This window comes from Mytilus edulis, chromosome 2, assembly GCF_963676685.1.
Source record: "Mytilus edulis chromosome 2, xbMytEdul2.2, whole genome shotgun sequence".
In the NCBI taxonomy this organism is placed as follows: Eukaryota; Metazoa; Mollusca; class Bivalvia; order Mytilida; family Mytilidae; genus Mytilus; species Mytilus edulis.
The window spans coordinates 104,769,914-104,786,824 of NC_092345.1; the positions used below are offsets into that span (position 1 = coordinate 104,769,914).

Sequence of the window (16,911 nt, forward strand, 5' to 3'; positions counted from 1 at the left end):
ATATCACTGTTTATCAAATTATTCTTAGTAGAGAAAATAAAAAAAATACATATATGTAAAACAACAAATTATGGTTGCAGTCCCTAGTGTATAAGCAAAAAAATATAAATTATGTATTCCGTACGGAATTCTCTCGACATTGGTGTCCATTTAAAAAACTTCCTGTTTACCGATAAACTTCCTGTTTGCAGATTTTGGAGCTGAAACTTTTCCGAAAATGTCTAGGAGTATTATATGACCAATAAACTTTTTTCTCTCATTTCTTGAACCACAAAGGGGGTGCGCACTATACACACCAAAAGACGGTAGTCAGGAATTTTTGAATTCCCTTCCATACACTGCCATACACAGAACTATTTCCCTTAAAGTTTAGTGCTTTGTTGGTCCATGTGTTTATGAAGTCTGATTTTCTTTGCCACATCAGCTTCTCTATCTGTATTCATCCTTCCTGCTTTAAATTGTGTTAAATTTAACCTTTTATGACAAGATGGCAGACTTTCGTCAAGCTTATACTTTTTTAATTCATTTGGGAATTCCTTTTTTTTTCTTTTGCAGACCAAGCTCAACAAGAGTACTTCTCCCAGTTCAAATTTCCTGCTCGACATAATGTGACTTATCATCTATGGTCACTAGGGGCATACAATGTTATGATCAGGTCTGGGTACCATGGATTATATAAAGATACACAGCAGAAGGTTAGAAGTTCACTATATTAACAAGTCACGACAGTCACACTATTAACCTCGTCTGTAATAATGGATGTTTGCCAGCTTGACAGCTTAAATGATGGAATATTCAATTTGTATTTCAAGACTACACTCTGAAAAATAAGAATAGATCATTTAAACACTGAATACCATCACCAAAAACCAACAAACATTTAAAAAATACAAAAAACAAGCAGAATAAAAAAAAACAAGGTGTGACATCACTTAAAACTAAAAGAACAATTCTTTGAAAGATTTTTACAAGGATATATATATTACATAAAGAAATATCCCTGTCAAAACAGATACATGTATCTCCCTTTATTGTTGATAATTCCATATTTCAAACTGAAAAGATGTATTAATTTTTTTAAATATTTAGCTAAATTGTCTCTGAATGACCTAAGATCTGTCTCTAAATAGCCCTTAAGTGGTGTTCAACTAATTAAAACAGTTTCAGTTTCTGAATTTGTAAAAAGACATGAAATGAGTTTAATTACACTTAGTCGCCATCATATTTTGACCTTAACTTTTTTACTCATGGTTTTAGATTATTGACAAAATTTTGATTTCATATAAAGATGAAGAACATGTATATATATATTTAGGTATCTTTTATCCATGTATCTCCTAAGATGGAGTACCAGTCTAATTATGGTATAGAACAGCTGACTGTTAGTGAGGTATCCAAAGATTGGGCGTCGGCTTATGTCAGACCAAACTGTAAAATAATCAGAGGTATGTCAGACCCAACTGTAAATTATCAGAGGTATACATTTCTGCTCACCTTAAATTGTGATAAGAGGACAAATTATCTTACCTCCTATACATTTCCAGGAATATGATTGGTTAAAAGCGTCCGCGTGCAAACCGTGTATATTTGATATTAGGTTAGTAGGGAGGCAGGGCTTGTCTCATACACGGTTAGTAGTGGAGTTACGTCCCTTTATATTCCTTATTAGGTAAGAAGGGGGCGGGGCTTATTTCATACACGGTTAGTAATGGTGTTATGTCCCTTTATAAAAAACAAAACGGTACTGAGAATAAATCTTAAAAGTTCCAACAGACGAAGAAATTGATGATTAAGATTGAATTAAATTCATTTAAACCTTACAAGTCGTTATTCTTGGCATCTGTTTTTGTAGGATCAATGGAAGTATTTTCTTAGTGCTCACAGTATTGAAGACTTGCTCAATTTGAGAATCACTAGTATTAATTTCACCCGTTAAGATAGTCGGTAAGATAAATTCGTTACATAGTGTGCTAGTGACGTAATATGGTATATATGGGGTCAGTAAATTCCATATGGGGATTCGAGCTTCGCTCTCACCCCATATGGAATTTACTGACCCCATATATACCGTATTAGGTCACTAGCACACTATGTAACTAATAATATTTTATTTTATCTTACCTCCTATACATTTCTATGAATATGATTGGTTAAAAGCGTCCGCGTGCAAACCGTGTATATTCAATATTAGGTTAGTAGGGGGGCGGGGCTTATTCCATACACGGTTAGTAGTGGAGTTACGTCCCTTTGTATAGTAAAGATGGCGTCGACGAGAGGTTCGAAACGTTTCGCAACCACAACAAATGAAGAAATTGATGCAAAAAGATTGAATATTAATGCGGAAAATACCTTAAAAGCAAACAGAAAGTGTGCTAATATACTGCGGGACTATCTTCAGGAGAAACAACAAGATGATGAGTTTGAAAAATTTGATTGTGTCCGACTGAATGAGACTCTGTGTCATTTTTATGTCGACCTACGGAAAGGGGATGGTAAACGATACAAAGCATCGTCACTGGAGTCCATCATGCATGGCATTAACAGATATCTTAAGGCTCCTCCGCACAGTAAAACGTTTGATATTGTGAAGGATTCTCCATTTAATGACAGTAACGCAAACTTTAAAGCCGTCTTGGCAGAATCGAAACGTTTTGGACTAGGTGACGTTGAACATTTCCCCGTTATTAATGAAGTTGATCGTGAAACACTGTATACATCTATGTATCTTTCATCTACAACTCCAACTGGCCTGGCAAATAAAGTTCAGTTTGACATCAGACTTTATTTTTGCAGAAGAGGAATTGAAAATATGCACAGTATGACCAAATGTACCTTCACAATTAAAACTGACATTAAAACAGGATTAAAATATGTTACTAAGGCAAAAGATGAACTTACTAAAAACCATAGGGAATCGGATAAGGAGCTTGTCTCTGGAGTAATGCCAGAATCACCAGGTGAGTGTATGACAATAAAGGGGGGGGTGTTATTAGACAATTGAAAGGATGAGAAAAAAAAGATAATTAGAACATTACACCATACTAATTGTGTATAAAAAATATATGATAAAATTGAGAATGGAAATGGGGAATGTGTCAAAGAGATAACAAGCGACCAAATAAAAAACAACAGCATTACTAACTTTATTTCAAATATACAACATTGGCGATTGCCACACAGACATGAATGACAATCAATGATATTCCTGAAAATATAAAAACTTAAAACAACAAGTACATTTATTACTATAAATAGTTATGAAAGGTAGCAATATCATTATCTAATTATAGACTAAAACAGGAATCTGTAATTTATTGTTGTGTTGTTTATTGCTGTAAGTAAAATGCATATCATACATGTATTTCTCATTTGAATAAATTTACATGTGTCATTTCGGAACCTTCTACATGTCTGATATATCAATGTAAATACAAGAAATACATATACCCATTGTTGAAGGCTGTACGGTGACCTGTCACTTATAGTTAAACGTTGTTAATGTCTGTGTCATTTTGGTCTCTTGTGGACAGTTGTCTCATTGGCAATCATACCACATCTTCTTTTTTATATATAGTATCTACATGTACGTCTTTGTTGTTGATGTTAAACCTGAAAATATCTAAATGATTACTCTATATTTCAGGATCTGTGTATTGTCCTGTTGCCTCATACGAGAACTATATTCGTAGATTACATCCATCAAATGATCGTTTATGGCAGAAACCGTTGGATAGTTTTTCCACAGAGGCTGATGTCTGGTATTGTAATATGCCACTAGGAGAAAAAAAACTAAGTACATTTATGTCAGAACTCAGTAAGAAGTGTAAGTTGTCTATTGTTTATACCAATCACTCAATACGAGCAACTGGAGCCACAGTTTTATCACAAAACATGTATGGATCTGCGCAAATAATGGCAGTCACTGGGCACAAGTCCGTACAGTCACTCACAACGTACCAGCCTGTTGATACTAACGAGAAAATTAAAATGGGTAAAACTATATCTGACAATCTTGTGCAAAGAGCAGTTATTGCTTCCAACCATACATGCAATAGATCCAAAAGTGATGATAGTGGGTCATTTATGGAACAAATACAAGATATTGACATTGGAGATATTTTAGGAGACTTTGATGACAATGGGCCGAAACCCATCCAATACAGACAAACAACCACATGCATGCAGTCGACAAAACCTCAGAGTCAGATCTTCTATGGCAATGTTACTGTTATACACAACCTTACCATCAACAAGTAGTTGTGAGAAAATTATCACACTTGTCATGTTGACATCAACATTTATTTTTCAATTTGTACACAAAAAATGTGTTGCATGTTGACTTCGACACTATTTGTCGCCTAAATGTATTGAACATTTTGTTTTAATTAATATTGTTATATCAAGGTTATTGATATTAAATTGTTAATGTTGACATTTGTTTTTCTCTTTCAATAAGACCAATGAAAGTAGATTCTTAAAGTTGTAGATTTGAACACTTTGATATAAAGACCTGGTATGATTGTAAATGAGACAACTCTAGTTGAGATTCAACAAATAAAGATAGTCGGTAAGATAAATTCGTTACATAGTGTGCTAGTAACCTAATACGATATATACGGGGTAAGTAAATTCCATATGGGGTTCGAGCTTCGCTCTCACCCCATATGGAATTTACTAACCCCGTATATATCGTATTAGGTCACTAACACACTATGTAACTAATATTCTCTTAAATTAAAAAATAATTCATAGACTTGAATTTATATTGATATTCTTTGTTCAAGCTCCCATGAATGATTTTTATTCCAGTGCGACACAATTCTTTTTATCATAGTTTATTAATGTTTCCATGTCATTATGACTTTCACTTTCACATTGGTGCATTTTCATGTAGAATGCTAATATTATTACATCATTGTTCAGTGGTATCATATTTACATATGGGAATATTGATTGGAACACCCCAAATAAATTTTGATGCTGCCAATTAGCTGGCATACAATATATTCATATTTTGCCATAGGTGACGTGTGTATTTAAAGCATTTGGAGAATGTGTTATTAGAATGTTTGATTTATTCAAACGATTGTACTGTAAATTCACAAATTATTGCTTGCAAAGTAAGTAAGTAAGTATATCATTTATTATAGTGACATGTGTAGTATATATAATATTACATAATAAGAATACAATAGTTAAATAAATTTACACCCGGCCCGTTGGACCTATAAGTCACTTTAAACCTAATGTTCAAATTTGCATTACGCAATGTGATTGTTACTTATAAAGAAGTTCCTTTCTTTTACAGAAAAATAAATTTAAATATTTAGCAGTTTGTCTTTGATGAAGTGTCATTAAATTAGCAAATGTTCTATTATCAATAAAATGTCTATCAAGGTTCACTGATTCAAATAATAATTGTCTTAAATTATGGTAAGCTTTACAGTACAACAAGAAATGTTTTTCATCTTCAACAGATCCGTCATCGCAGAAAGTGCAAAATCGTTCATCAGGAGCCTCATTTCTAAATCGTCCAGTTTCAATGCGTAAGGGTAGAATACCACAGCGAAATTGTGCCATAACTGATCGTTCCTGTTTCTTAATGTTCATTTTGACGTAAAGTTCAGTCTCGTACTTCTGTTTAATAGTAATGTAAGTCCTTAATTTGGGTAGAGAAGTGATTTTACCAGTCCAATCGTTTTCACAGTATTCCATAATCTTTGTTTTAAAAAGTTCAATGTTGCATAAATTTACATATTCATAGCAACTGTCCATGTCCACTTTGTGAAAAATTTCCTTCATCTGAGAGCTCCACTGGCCCGATTTATTATAGTTCCAAAGAAAAAGCTTTTCGTTAGTCTATCATTGTCCATTTTAACAAGCCGATTCCATCTTCTAACCATAGAAATCCACCGTCTTAAAGTTGGCTGTAACCATCCTAGTTCACTGTTTAGAGAAACTACTGGTGCAAATCTGTGTAATCCCAAAAAATATCTAATAGCACGGTTTTGTACAGATTCAATGGAGTGGTATGTTTTATATCCCCAAACATCTGCGCAATAATCGACTGGTACAACACACGACTCGAAAAGGGTTTCAAATGTTTTAAATGCAACGTCCTTAAAATTGTGAATCTTTGATATCATCCCTCCTAGTGCCCGTCCTCCAGCTTTACCTAATGTTTCGGTGGCAATACTAAAATCCATTTTATCATTGAAAATAATGCCAAGATATTTGTAGTGACTTACATATTGTAAACTGTTTGGTCCAATCTTGAAATTAAAGTTGCTTCGTGGGACACGCTGTTTTCTAAAATGCATGACATTTGATTTTGAACAGTTAACACTGAGTCTCCATCGTTGGCACCAACTGTATAACACATCTAAGCAACGTTGCATATCATTTTCGTTCTCTGTTAGAATAACAATGTCGTCAGCATATAAGAGAAGAATGATTTTCTCATTATCAAAAGGTATTCCAGTTTCTAGATCTTTTATTTCAGTAGCTAAATCGTTGACAAATAAAGCGAACAATGTAGGCGATAAATTATCCCCTTGGCGTACCCCGTTTGAACACTGGAACCAATTTGTACGATGATCATTTACGCAGACACATGATTCTGTGTCAATGTATAAGCTAGAAATAGCATTATACATGTTTCCGTCAATACCGTTTAATTGCAGTTTGTATTGTAATAAATCCCTATCTACATAATCAAATGCTTTTTGCAGGTCCACAAAGGTAGCAAATGTTGATTTCCTATCCTGAATAAGGCAATTCAAAGAAAACACATGATCCTCACATGACCTATCTCTTCTAAAACCATTTTGTTCATCAACAATTAATCTGTTGTCTTCTAAAAATTTTTGCACTCGGTTATTTAAAGTAGAACTGTAACATTTCGCAATTACCGAGAGTAAACTAATCCCTCTGTAATTCATTGGAATTCTCAAGTCAATAGCAGAACCTTTCGGAATTGGTCGAATTATTGCTTTCCTCCATAACGACGGAACTTTTCCTGTGTCGAAACAGAACTGAAACAACACCTGCAATAGTTTAATAATTGGTTCATTTTTAAGCACTTCATTATAAATTCCATCTATTCCAGGAGCTTTTTTCTCTTTCAAATGTAAAACAACTTTTTGTATTTCGTCTATATGAATGTTCTGATTCAGTATATCATTTGGTATATACAACGGGTCAAGCATATTATCTTCTAAAAGTCTTTTATGTCATTATGCGTTTTCATAAAATTCATCATCGTAATCGTCCTTGATGTTCATGTACAAATTTCTAAAATCGGATTCCCATTTGTTTATCACTGTTTTCTCATCGAATGACGTAGAACCATCGTCATTAACACATTCCATCGGAATAGCATTCTCTTCTTAGGACCAAGTTTTTGTAATTCTGCACAAAATTTTTTCGAATCTTCTGTATTCAGAGTTTCTATTTGTAAAGATAAATCCTGCTTATATTTCCGTTCATGAAATCGTAAACGCTTATCGAATTTCTTTTACGCCATAACAAATTTGTCCCGTGTCTCACGTTTCGCTTTACTGGTTCTAGATTTCCTAAATTGTTTTTCGCAACTGTGCATAGTTACCCATAAATCACTTAATTCTTGATTCCAGAATGGTTTTTCGTGTTTAAAATGTTTTCTTGTTTTTCTAGACGCCTCATGATATGGTATTGTTTCTTCCATTTCTTTTTTAACAAGTTTGCATAATTCTTCGTAGACCGTATCAATGTCTTCTTGCTGTTCTCTGCACAGTTCAATTTGACGAATAACCATATGTTTAGCCTCTTTCGTGATGTCGGAGCACATAAAGTTTGACAGTATTTCTTTAAATCTGAATCTTTTCTTTGTCGACAAAACGTTATGTTTCACATTTTCAGATTTAATTATTAAGTTTTCGACATAATCTAATATTGCAATTAGTTTGGCATTTTTTTTTTTAAAGATGACAAAAATGCAAATTTATTTATCACGATTTCAGGAAAATAAGCATACAGATATAGTCATCAAATTCTTAATACAGATTCTTATTATTGCAGTACTCATCCACTTGCATTATCTCCATGAATAAAAACCCTGCAATAGTTCTTGAATTCACAGTATGTAGATTAACACATGTTGTTTAGAGTGAAACTAAATTAATCTGAACTGACTTTTTATTCTATTTCAGCCAGAGTCAATCCTTTGCAATCAGATATTGTCTCTATGAAGGAAGAAGAATTAAGTAAAATGTCAACAATTTCTCATGGTTTTAAGTAAGTTACTTTAAAAGTAATTGACTTTCAAAAAAGATCTGTTTATTATCTGATTATATTTGATTTCAAGTGTAATAGATTATTTTCATATTACTGACAGAATTGTTTAACATTTGAATACCAGTGCACCTCAACTGATAACCTCCATGTCACCTTGAGTTTAATAAGGAAGAAATGACAGCTACATGTGTTTTAATTTTAAAATTGTTAAGAATTTCTTCATCATTTTTTTCAGTCCCGCCAATGGATTTCAGATGTTAGCCAATGTGTTCCATAGACTTCATCAGTAAGTATTATTCATTGTTGTCCAGCCTGCAACTTTTGTTGCAGAAAGCTCGACATAGGGTTAGTGATCCGGCAGCGGCGGCGTTAGCTCACTTCTTAAAAGCTTTATATTTTAGAAGGTGGAAGACCTGGATGCTTCATACTTTGTATATAGATGCTTCATGTTACGAAGTTTCTGTCTGTCACAGGTCCAATGTCCTTGACCTCATTTTCATGGTTCAGTGACCACTTGAATGTTGAATTCTCTCTTATTATAAGTAATAGGATAACTATATTTGATATGTGCGTACCTTGCAAGGTCCTCATGTCTGTCAGACAGTTTTCACTTGACCTCGACCTCATTTTCATGGATCAGTGAACAAGGTTAAGTTTTGGTGGTCAAGTCCATATCTCAGATACTATAAGCAATAGGGCTAGTATATTCGGTGTATGGAAGGACTGTCAGGTGTACATGTCCAACTGGTAGGTGTCATCTGACCTTGACCTCATTTTCATGGTTCAGTGGTTATAGTTAAATTTTTATATTTTGGTCTGTTTTTCTCATAGTATATGCAATAGGTCTACTATATTTGTTGTATGGAATGATTGTAAGGTGTACATGTCTAGGGGGCAGATGTCATGTGACCTTGACCTCATTTTCATGGTTCAGTGATCAAAGTTAAGTTTTTGAGTTTTGGTCTTTTTATCTAATACTATATGCCATAGGTCAACTATATTTGGTGTATGGAAATATTTTATGATCTTTATGTCAGTCGCGCAGGTTTTATTTGACCGTGACCTCATTTTCACGGTTCATTGCACAGTGTTAAGTTTTTGTGTTTTGGTCTATTTTTCTTAAACTATAAGTAATGGGTCAACTAAATATGTTGTATAGAAGCATTGTTAGCTGTACATGTCTGCCTGGCATGGTTCATTTGACCTTGACCTCATTTTCAAGGTTCATTGGTCTTTGTTTAGTTATCTTGGTTAATGTTAAGTTAAGGTGACAGTTGTAATATAGCTTAGCTTTATACTTAGTACTATCAACATAATATCAATGATAAGTATAGAAGGTGAGACATTTTAGCGTGTGCACTCTTGTCTGAAATAGCATGGTTTACATTAATGTAAAGAAAGAGAAACTTAATACTCTTCCCTGAAACTACAAAGCAAGACGTTTTTTACTTTACGACTTTACGCGATTGTTAATTGGGTAATCCTCAACAAGCAAACCCTTTTTAATCTTGTTAGGTGGCAAACATGGTAGCTTTGGTGGAATTAATTTCCATTCAAACCATGTGGTAAATAATACTGTCATCTCCTTTTTAAAACCACTAGCCAAATGTAAAATATACTTGGTGGGAATCATCTACTGACGAGCAATATATTTTGGCAAATTTTGCAGATAGAGAAAAATAAAACTTATATTAATCTACAAGATTATGTGAAAATTGTGTTTGCTCACATGTGAATGAAACAACAAATCAGAAAATCACGTAAAAGAATCTCTAAATCTGATAGAAAGAACTAAATTATCTCCCTTGTTCATTTTCAATGGTGTATAAAAGAGAACTTGAAGTAATTTAGTTTTGAACCATACACTACAGGTTTTAAATCCAGCACAAAACTGCTCAACTGTGTATCACCTTCATATAATTTTTTTACAGATGTTCACCTGGTCAGTACCTGTTACATCATACTCCTGGATCATCTGAATGTCAGATCAAAAATGCAACAGACAATCATAAAAGGTAGGTTATACATAAAAGTAGGATTTACTTCATTTTTAGCTTTCTCCTTTTTGTCCTCTGCAGCAAAATGGAGCAGGGTACATATACTATTTGTCCATTGGTCTCCACATCCATATTATTAGCACACTCATTGAATGAGATAACTGTTGATCAGTCACATATTATCTTGAAGAATGAAGGAATCAGAAAGTTAAGCATGAGAAAAAATCAACAGTTATGTCCAAACAACAGATAAAAATAACAAAAGAAAAAAGAAATGCATTATTATACGCCTGGCAAAATTTTGATTGGACGTATTATGGTATACAAATGTCCGGTGTCTGTCCGTCTGTCAGGTATAAACATGTCACACTGTATCTTGAGAAAGACTTATCCAAATTTCATGAAAATTAATATATTTGTTTCTTATAATGGTCAAATGATCTGTATATTTTTTGGTGAAAATAAGATTTATACTTTTTGAGTTACAGCAAACAAAAGCTGGATCTAATATTTCAGCATTTTTTAAGTCTGAGGCCCCTCCACTTCCTGCTAAATTGGCTAGACGGTCATAACGTCCTTGTGACAAAACAAATAATCTATGATAATTCTGTAAAGATCTGTATACTTTTTGGTGATGACTCAAAATTTTATTTTTGAGTTATTGAGTATTTTGTAAAAAAGGGGATGTTTTTTTTATTTTACATGTCACGCCGTATCTCAAAAATTGCTTGAAACTGTACACACTTCTTTGTTATATTAATCTAAAGATCTGTATACTTTTTGGTTTGATTCAAAATTTTATTTTAGTGATATTTAGTTGTTTTTTTTTAAAACACAGGGTGGGGGGGGGGGGGGGGGGGGTTTCACATGTCCCGCTGTGTCTCAAAAACAATAAATGGTTATAGCTTAAAACTTTCTCAGAAACTATTGATGATTATTGCATAAAACTTCCACACAAGACGTCGGGCGTATCATGCCCTCATGGCGCAGCTGTTTATTTTTATCTAATTATTGCTTTTCAGACTCTTTAAATATAAAGGAAATTATGACCATTAATTCATGTTATCTTTGTTTATAGGTGTACCAGTACCTATGACCTTCATATGAACCACTTTGGATTATTGGGATTAATTCATGTTATCTTTGTTTGTAGGGGTACCAGTACCTATGACCTTCATATGAACCACTTTGGATTATTGGGATTAATTCATGTTATCTTTGTTTGTAGGGGTACCAGTACCTATGACCTTCATATGAAACACTTTGGATTATTGGGATTAATTCATGTTATCTTTGTTTATAGGGGTACCAGTACCTATGACCTTCATATGAAACACTTTGGATTATTGGGATTAATTCATGTTATCTTTGTTTATAGGGGTACCAGTACCTATGACCTTCATATGAACCACTTTGGATTATGACCATTAATTCATGTTATCTTTGTTTGTAGGGGTACCAGTACCTATGACCTTCATATGAACCACTTTGGATTATTGGGATTAATTCATGTTATCTTTGTTTATAGGGGTACCAGTACCTATGACCTTCATATGAATCACTTTGGATTATGACCATTAATTCATGTTATCTTTGTTTGTAGGGGTACCAGTACCTATGACCTTCATATGAACCACTTTGGATTATTGGGATTAATTCATGTTATCTTTGTTTATAGGGGTACCAGTACCTATGACCTTCATATGAATCACTTTGGATTATGACCATTAATTCATGTTATCTTTGTTTGTAGGGGTACCAGTACCTATGACCTTCATATGAACCACTTTGGATTATTGGGATTAATTCATGTTATCTTTGTTTATAGGGGTACCAGTACCTATGACCTTCATATGAATCACTTTGGATTATGACCATTAATTCATGTTATCTTTGTTTGTAGGGGTACCAGTACCTATGACCTTCATATGAACCACTTTGGATTATTGGGATTAATTCATGTTATCTTTGTTTATAGGTGTACCAGTACCTATGACCTTCATATGAAACACTTTGGATTATTGGGATTAATTCATGTTATCTTTGTTTATAGGGGTACCAGTACCTATGACCTTCATATGAAACACTTTAGATTATTGGGATTAATTCATGTTATCTTTGTTTATAGGGGTACCAGTACCTATGACCTTCATATGAACCACTTTGGATTATTGGGATTAATTCATGTTATCTTTGTTTATAGGGGTACCAGTACCTATGACCTTCATATGAACCACTTTGGATTATTAGGATTAATTCATGTTATCTTTGTTTATAGGGGTACCAGTACCTATGACCTTCATATGAACCACTTTGGATTATTGGGAGGTGAAAAAGATAGTCACCAAATACCATGGATACCTATAGATACTAACTTTATACAAACAAGGTTTCACAAGAAAGGAAGAATACCAGCTACATTTGAACCAAAAGGTACTTACTGCAAGTCATATATTATTTTTTGTACTATTGTTTTTGCAAGAATAGATATGGGGTATACATCATATCGGTTGTTTATATTTACTAGCTATATTCTAGGCTAAGTAAACCAACACAATATAAATAAACTTCCCCAGTCCTAACACTGTACGTTACAATCTGTTCTCACTGTGACTTGATAACCTAAGCTAAGCAATTCAACTCCGGAACCCTCCCCCTGCATTGTGACATAGGAAATGTACTGGATAATGCATAAATTATGAGTTGTCTATATCAATTCTCTGAGAGATATTCTCAAGAAAATCAGCTTTATTTTAAGAAGGAGTATTTGATTCTCTTTACTATCAAGCATTACCGGAGTATGTAAGTGCTTGTTGACCCTACTAAAATTCAGTTATTTTGTAACATAAATATATTGTTGAAGTTAACTGTTACTTATAACCTGTGGATATTCCAATTTGACATATTTTGGGAAATCTTATCAGTTAAGCTTCAGTATGTTACCTCAATTGACTGCTTGCAGTGGCGCTGGTCTAGACGGGTTATTGGTCATGTCGATTATCTTAATGTAATTACCGGTAGTAATTGCGAAAAAAAATAATGATTTCTTACCTTTTGACTCAATAATGACCCATATACTCCCAAAATCAAAGCAATCATTATATCATGATCCCTTAGTAGATAGAAAGCATATTCTTTGTAAGTAATGATAAATTAGAAATTTCTGTATGTTTCATTTTGTATTTATAAAGTAAGTTTTTTTCTTCAGATTACAAACCAGGAACTAAAAAGAAGAAGAAGAGAGGAAAACATTGAGATCAATTTATATTTTAGTGCATCCAAGAAATCCATTGTTAAAAATACTCTGCAGAATATCAATAGTGCTATATTGTAGACTTGTTTAAAAACAACAGTGAACCAACGCCTGGTAAATCTTCAGTACGATAGAATCCCTAAAGTGTATATCTCGTTTACACAGGGTTGTAATGGTATTTGTTTGTTATAAAGATGTCTGAAGACAATGTTATTAAAACAGAGGTTTTCTATCATGTAATACAGACCTAATATGTGCTTGTTATTGTTAATATTTTTGTTATATGTTTGGAAAAATAAATATTCCACATTCTGTTTTTGCATTGACTGATCTTCTGTCTACAAATCGAAATGGCTACAAAGGCTAAAATGATAATATGACGACTCAAAATTCAAATTAACATGGCTACAAAGGCTAAAATGATAATATGACGACTCAAAATTCAAATTAACATCTAACATCTTTTAAAAAAAAAATGACAGGAACAAAATGCACTAAATGTTGAGGCCTTCTGATAATCTGGATTATTTTTTTTAAAATTGTAATCTGGAATTTTATTTGAGTTATACCTATTAATATTCTTTTAAACATTTCCTTTAACCTAAAAATACTTTGAGAAAAACTGTAAATGACAAAATTGATGACCAATCAAATTACGATCCACAAATCATTTCCTAAATTGTATGTTAACTGAGTCTAATTTTCAGACAAATTTTATAAGGAACATATTTTCCCTGTACATTAAATGTAACATTTGTAATATTTTATACACATTCTCAGTCCCTGCAGTACATCACAGTTGTTTAAAGTTGTTTATTTTTTAGCTGTAAGGTGTTCACATTTTCATTTCTATACAAATCTTTACAAACAGAACTTTCCTGACACTACTAAATAGGACATTTTAGTGGTTTTGCATTTGGTGTCTGATAACAATATCTACCCATAAAATATCTATAATGTATGTCATACCAGAATGTGTTTTGTGACATGAACATATAAAACAAAGAAAAATAGTGGATTTTTTATATCCCATGCACTTCTGAAAGTTGATTGAAGAACACACTCAAAATATTATCCCATTTGTCCTATTTAGTAGTGTCAGGAAAGTTCTGTTTGTAAAGATTTGTGTAGAAATGAAAATGTGGGGTATACTGTGGATTCATTTATTTACATGGATTGGGGAAAAATTGGTATATTCATGTTGTTTTTTTTTCATGGTTGGCCAAGGTCTGCAAACAATCCTATAGATAATTGACACTTTATTGAACATCTTATGGTTAACCCACAAATCAACATGAATCCACAGTATGTAAACAAGACGGCAATCCAAAGATAATCACCAAGAAAACTAGAGGGCAGCACCTATATCAGAACAGGCAAGAAACTGGATGTCATTATATTACAAACCATCAACACAAATGTCAAAGTCAGCATCAGAATCCATAAAAATTTATTAATAACAATCGATAAGAACACTATCACAAGTATCACACTACAACAAACCTGATAAGTAGAGATTATCGGGTTTACTATACATTGATATTTTACGATATCTATATGAAGAAAACCCGATTATCTTTTTATCGTTCTATTACTGGTCGTTTCTTTCTCCCTAACACAGTTTTACGCTCCTCTTGCATTGTGACGTCGCTGATAACTTCTCCTCTCACATTGTGACGTCGCTGATAATGCCGGGTCTTGTTTTGAAGTCTTGATACAAGAATTACGGAGCAACAGAGCAGGGTGATATAGGCAGAGGGAAGGACGATAAAAGAACAGTATTCAAATTTGGATGGACATATGTTATCAGTCAGAGAGCAATAAGGTTAATAGTTTTTTGGGGGTTCGTAATACTGTGAAAGTACTTTTATTCGTGGGGTACCAATTTTTGTGGTTTTCGTGGATGACGTTATCCACGAATTTAAGTGTCCAACGAAATAAAACAACCATTGTCCAAATCAAGACTAGAAAGATCCCATGTAGGTTTGACTACTGATATGATCTAGAGAATATGTTGAATAACGCCAAATCTGAAAATGCTATATAGTAGTCATAGGGAAAACGCGCTATGAACTACATTTCATGCAGGAGTATACCCATTTAATCTTTCAGAACATTAACTGTACAACTTTTGATCTTTTAATTCTCATAAAAATATTTTGGATCGATGAAAGTCAGATTTCCGGTATTGGTATGCTTGTATGATAAAGTTTTCATTTTATATCCTCAAAATTCTCTTACATATTGGAAATAATAATTTTATGCTGGTCTTAATTTTGATAAGAATTATTTCACATTAAGATACGTTTATAGCATTTGTTTTTGTTACTGTTTTCTTTAGATGACATTTTTATGGCCTAATGAAGACCTTTGATGGTCTTAAATCTGTTGATCACTTTATCTTGGGTTAATTAGTGTTGTCACTACGCGTTACCATTTTTCAGGGTCAATGTTTACTTTGCAATTTTTTTCAATGAAGACAATTTGTAACCTTCGTTTCTAAAGCTTCAATTTTCTAATTATTTTTTTTAGAAAACTAAAATCCAGAATTTAAAAACCCACGAACATGTAAATATTTCTCAAACCAGGAAAAATTGATACCCAGGAATTAAAGTACTTTCACAGTATAAAAGTTTCAGATATTCCAAGGGGCATAACTTCTTTAAAAGAAGTTAATCTTTACTAATTTTAGAACTGCACAGACATTGCTATAACAAACCTACTCTCAGATTTGTACCTAGTGTCTTTTTGTTGTTAGGATGTACAAATACTCGTCCATGTCCACTTGTATTTTTATCCATCTGATGAGTTCAGCCTTTTTCAACTGATTTTTATAGTTCGTTCCTATATTGTACTGTTATACCACTGTCCTAGGTTAAGGGGAGGTTGGGATCCCACTAACATATTTAACACCGCCACATTCTGTATGAATGTGCCTGTTCTAAGTCAGGGGCCTGTAATTCAGTGGTTGTTGTTTGTTTATGTGTTACATATTTGTTTTTCCTTCAATTTATGTACATAAATTAGGTCGTTAGTTTTCTTGTTAGAATTGTTTTACATTGTCGTTTCAGTGCCTTTTATAGCTTACTATGCGGTATGGGCTTTGCTCATTGTTGAAGGCCGTACTGTGAACTATAGTTGTTAATTTCTGTGTTATTTTGGTCTCTTGTGAAGAGTTGTCTCATTGACAATCATACCACATCTTCTTTTTTTATCTTGATACAAATTATATTTAGATCTGGCAAGAATTATATCAAAGTGTGATCAATTACAAGACGCTTGGACTGAAGGACACCAGTTATTTCTATGTCCCCTGCACAGCTACAAATATCATAATTAGGCCCAGCAACTAATTAACAGAAAATGAAATGATAATGAGCAAATAGA

At 33.1% G+C, this 16,911-nt stretch overlaps 2 protein-coding genes across 2 annotated transcripts in view; both read left to right on the forward strand.

Annotated features, from left to right (window-relative positions):
- LOC139513783 (uro-adherence factor A-like) overlaps positions 1-13,838 on the forward strand; it is a 43,892-nt gene extending 30,054 nt beyond the window's left edge. Inside the window, exons 13-19 of the mRNA XM_071302583.1 lie at positions 556-695; positions 1,316-1,445; positions 8,190-8,274; positions 8,510-8,560; positions 10,206-10,289; positions 12,550-12,704; positions 13,480-13,838. Coding sequence (XP_071158684.1) covers positions 556-695; positions 1,316-1,445; positions 8,190-8,274; positions 8,510-8,560; positions 10,206-10,289; positions 12,550-12,704; positions 13,480-13,526 — 692 coding nt within the window. The 3' untranslated portion in view covers positions 13,527-13,838. The remainder of the gene's footprint in view (positions 1-555; positions 696-1,315; positions 1,446-8,189; positions 8,275-8,509; positions 8,561-10,205; positions 10,290-12,549; positions 12,705-13,479) is intronic.
- LOC139510728 (uncharacterized protein KIAA1958-like) lies at positions 2,130-4,425 on the forward strand. Its single transcript, XM_071297254.1, has 2 exons — positions 2,130-2,957; positions 3,644-4,425. The coding sequence occupies exons 1-2, from the start codon at positions 2,261-2,263 to the stop codon at positions 4,255-4,257; spliced, it is 1,311 nt and encodes a 436-aa protein (XP_071153355.1). The 5' UTR covers positions 2,130-2,260; the 3' UTR covers positions 4,258-4,425.
- Positions 13,839-16,911: the final 3,073 nt, after the last annotated feature.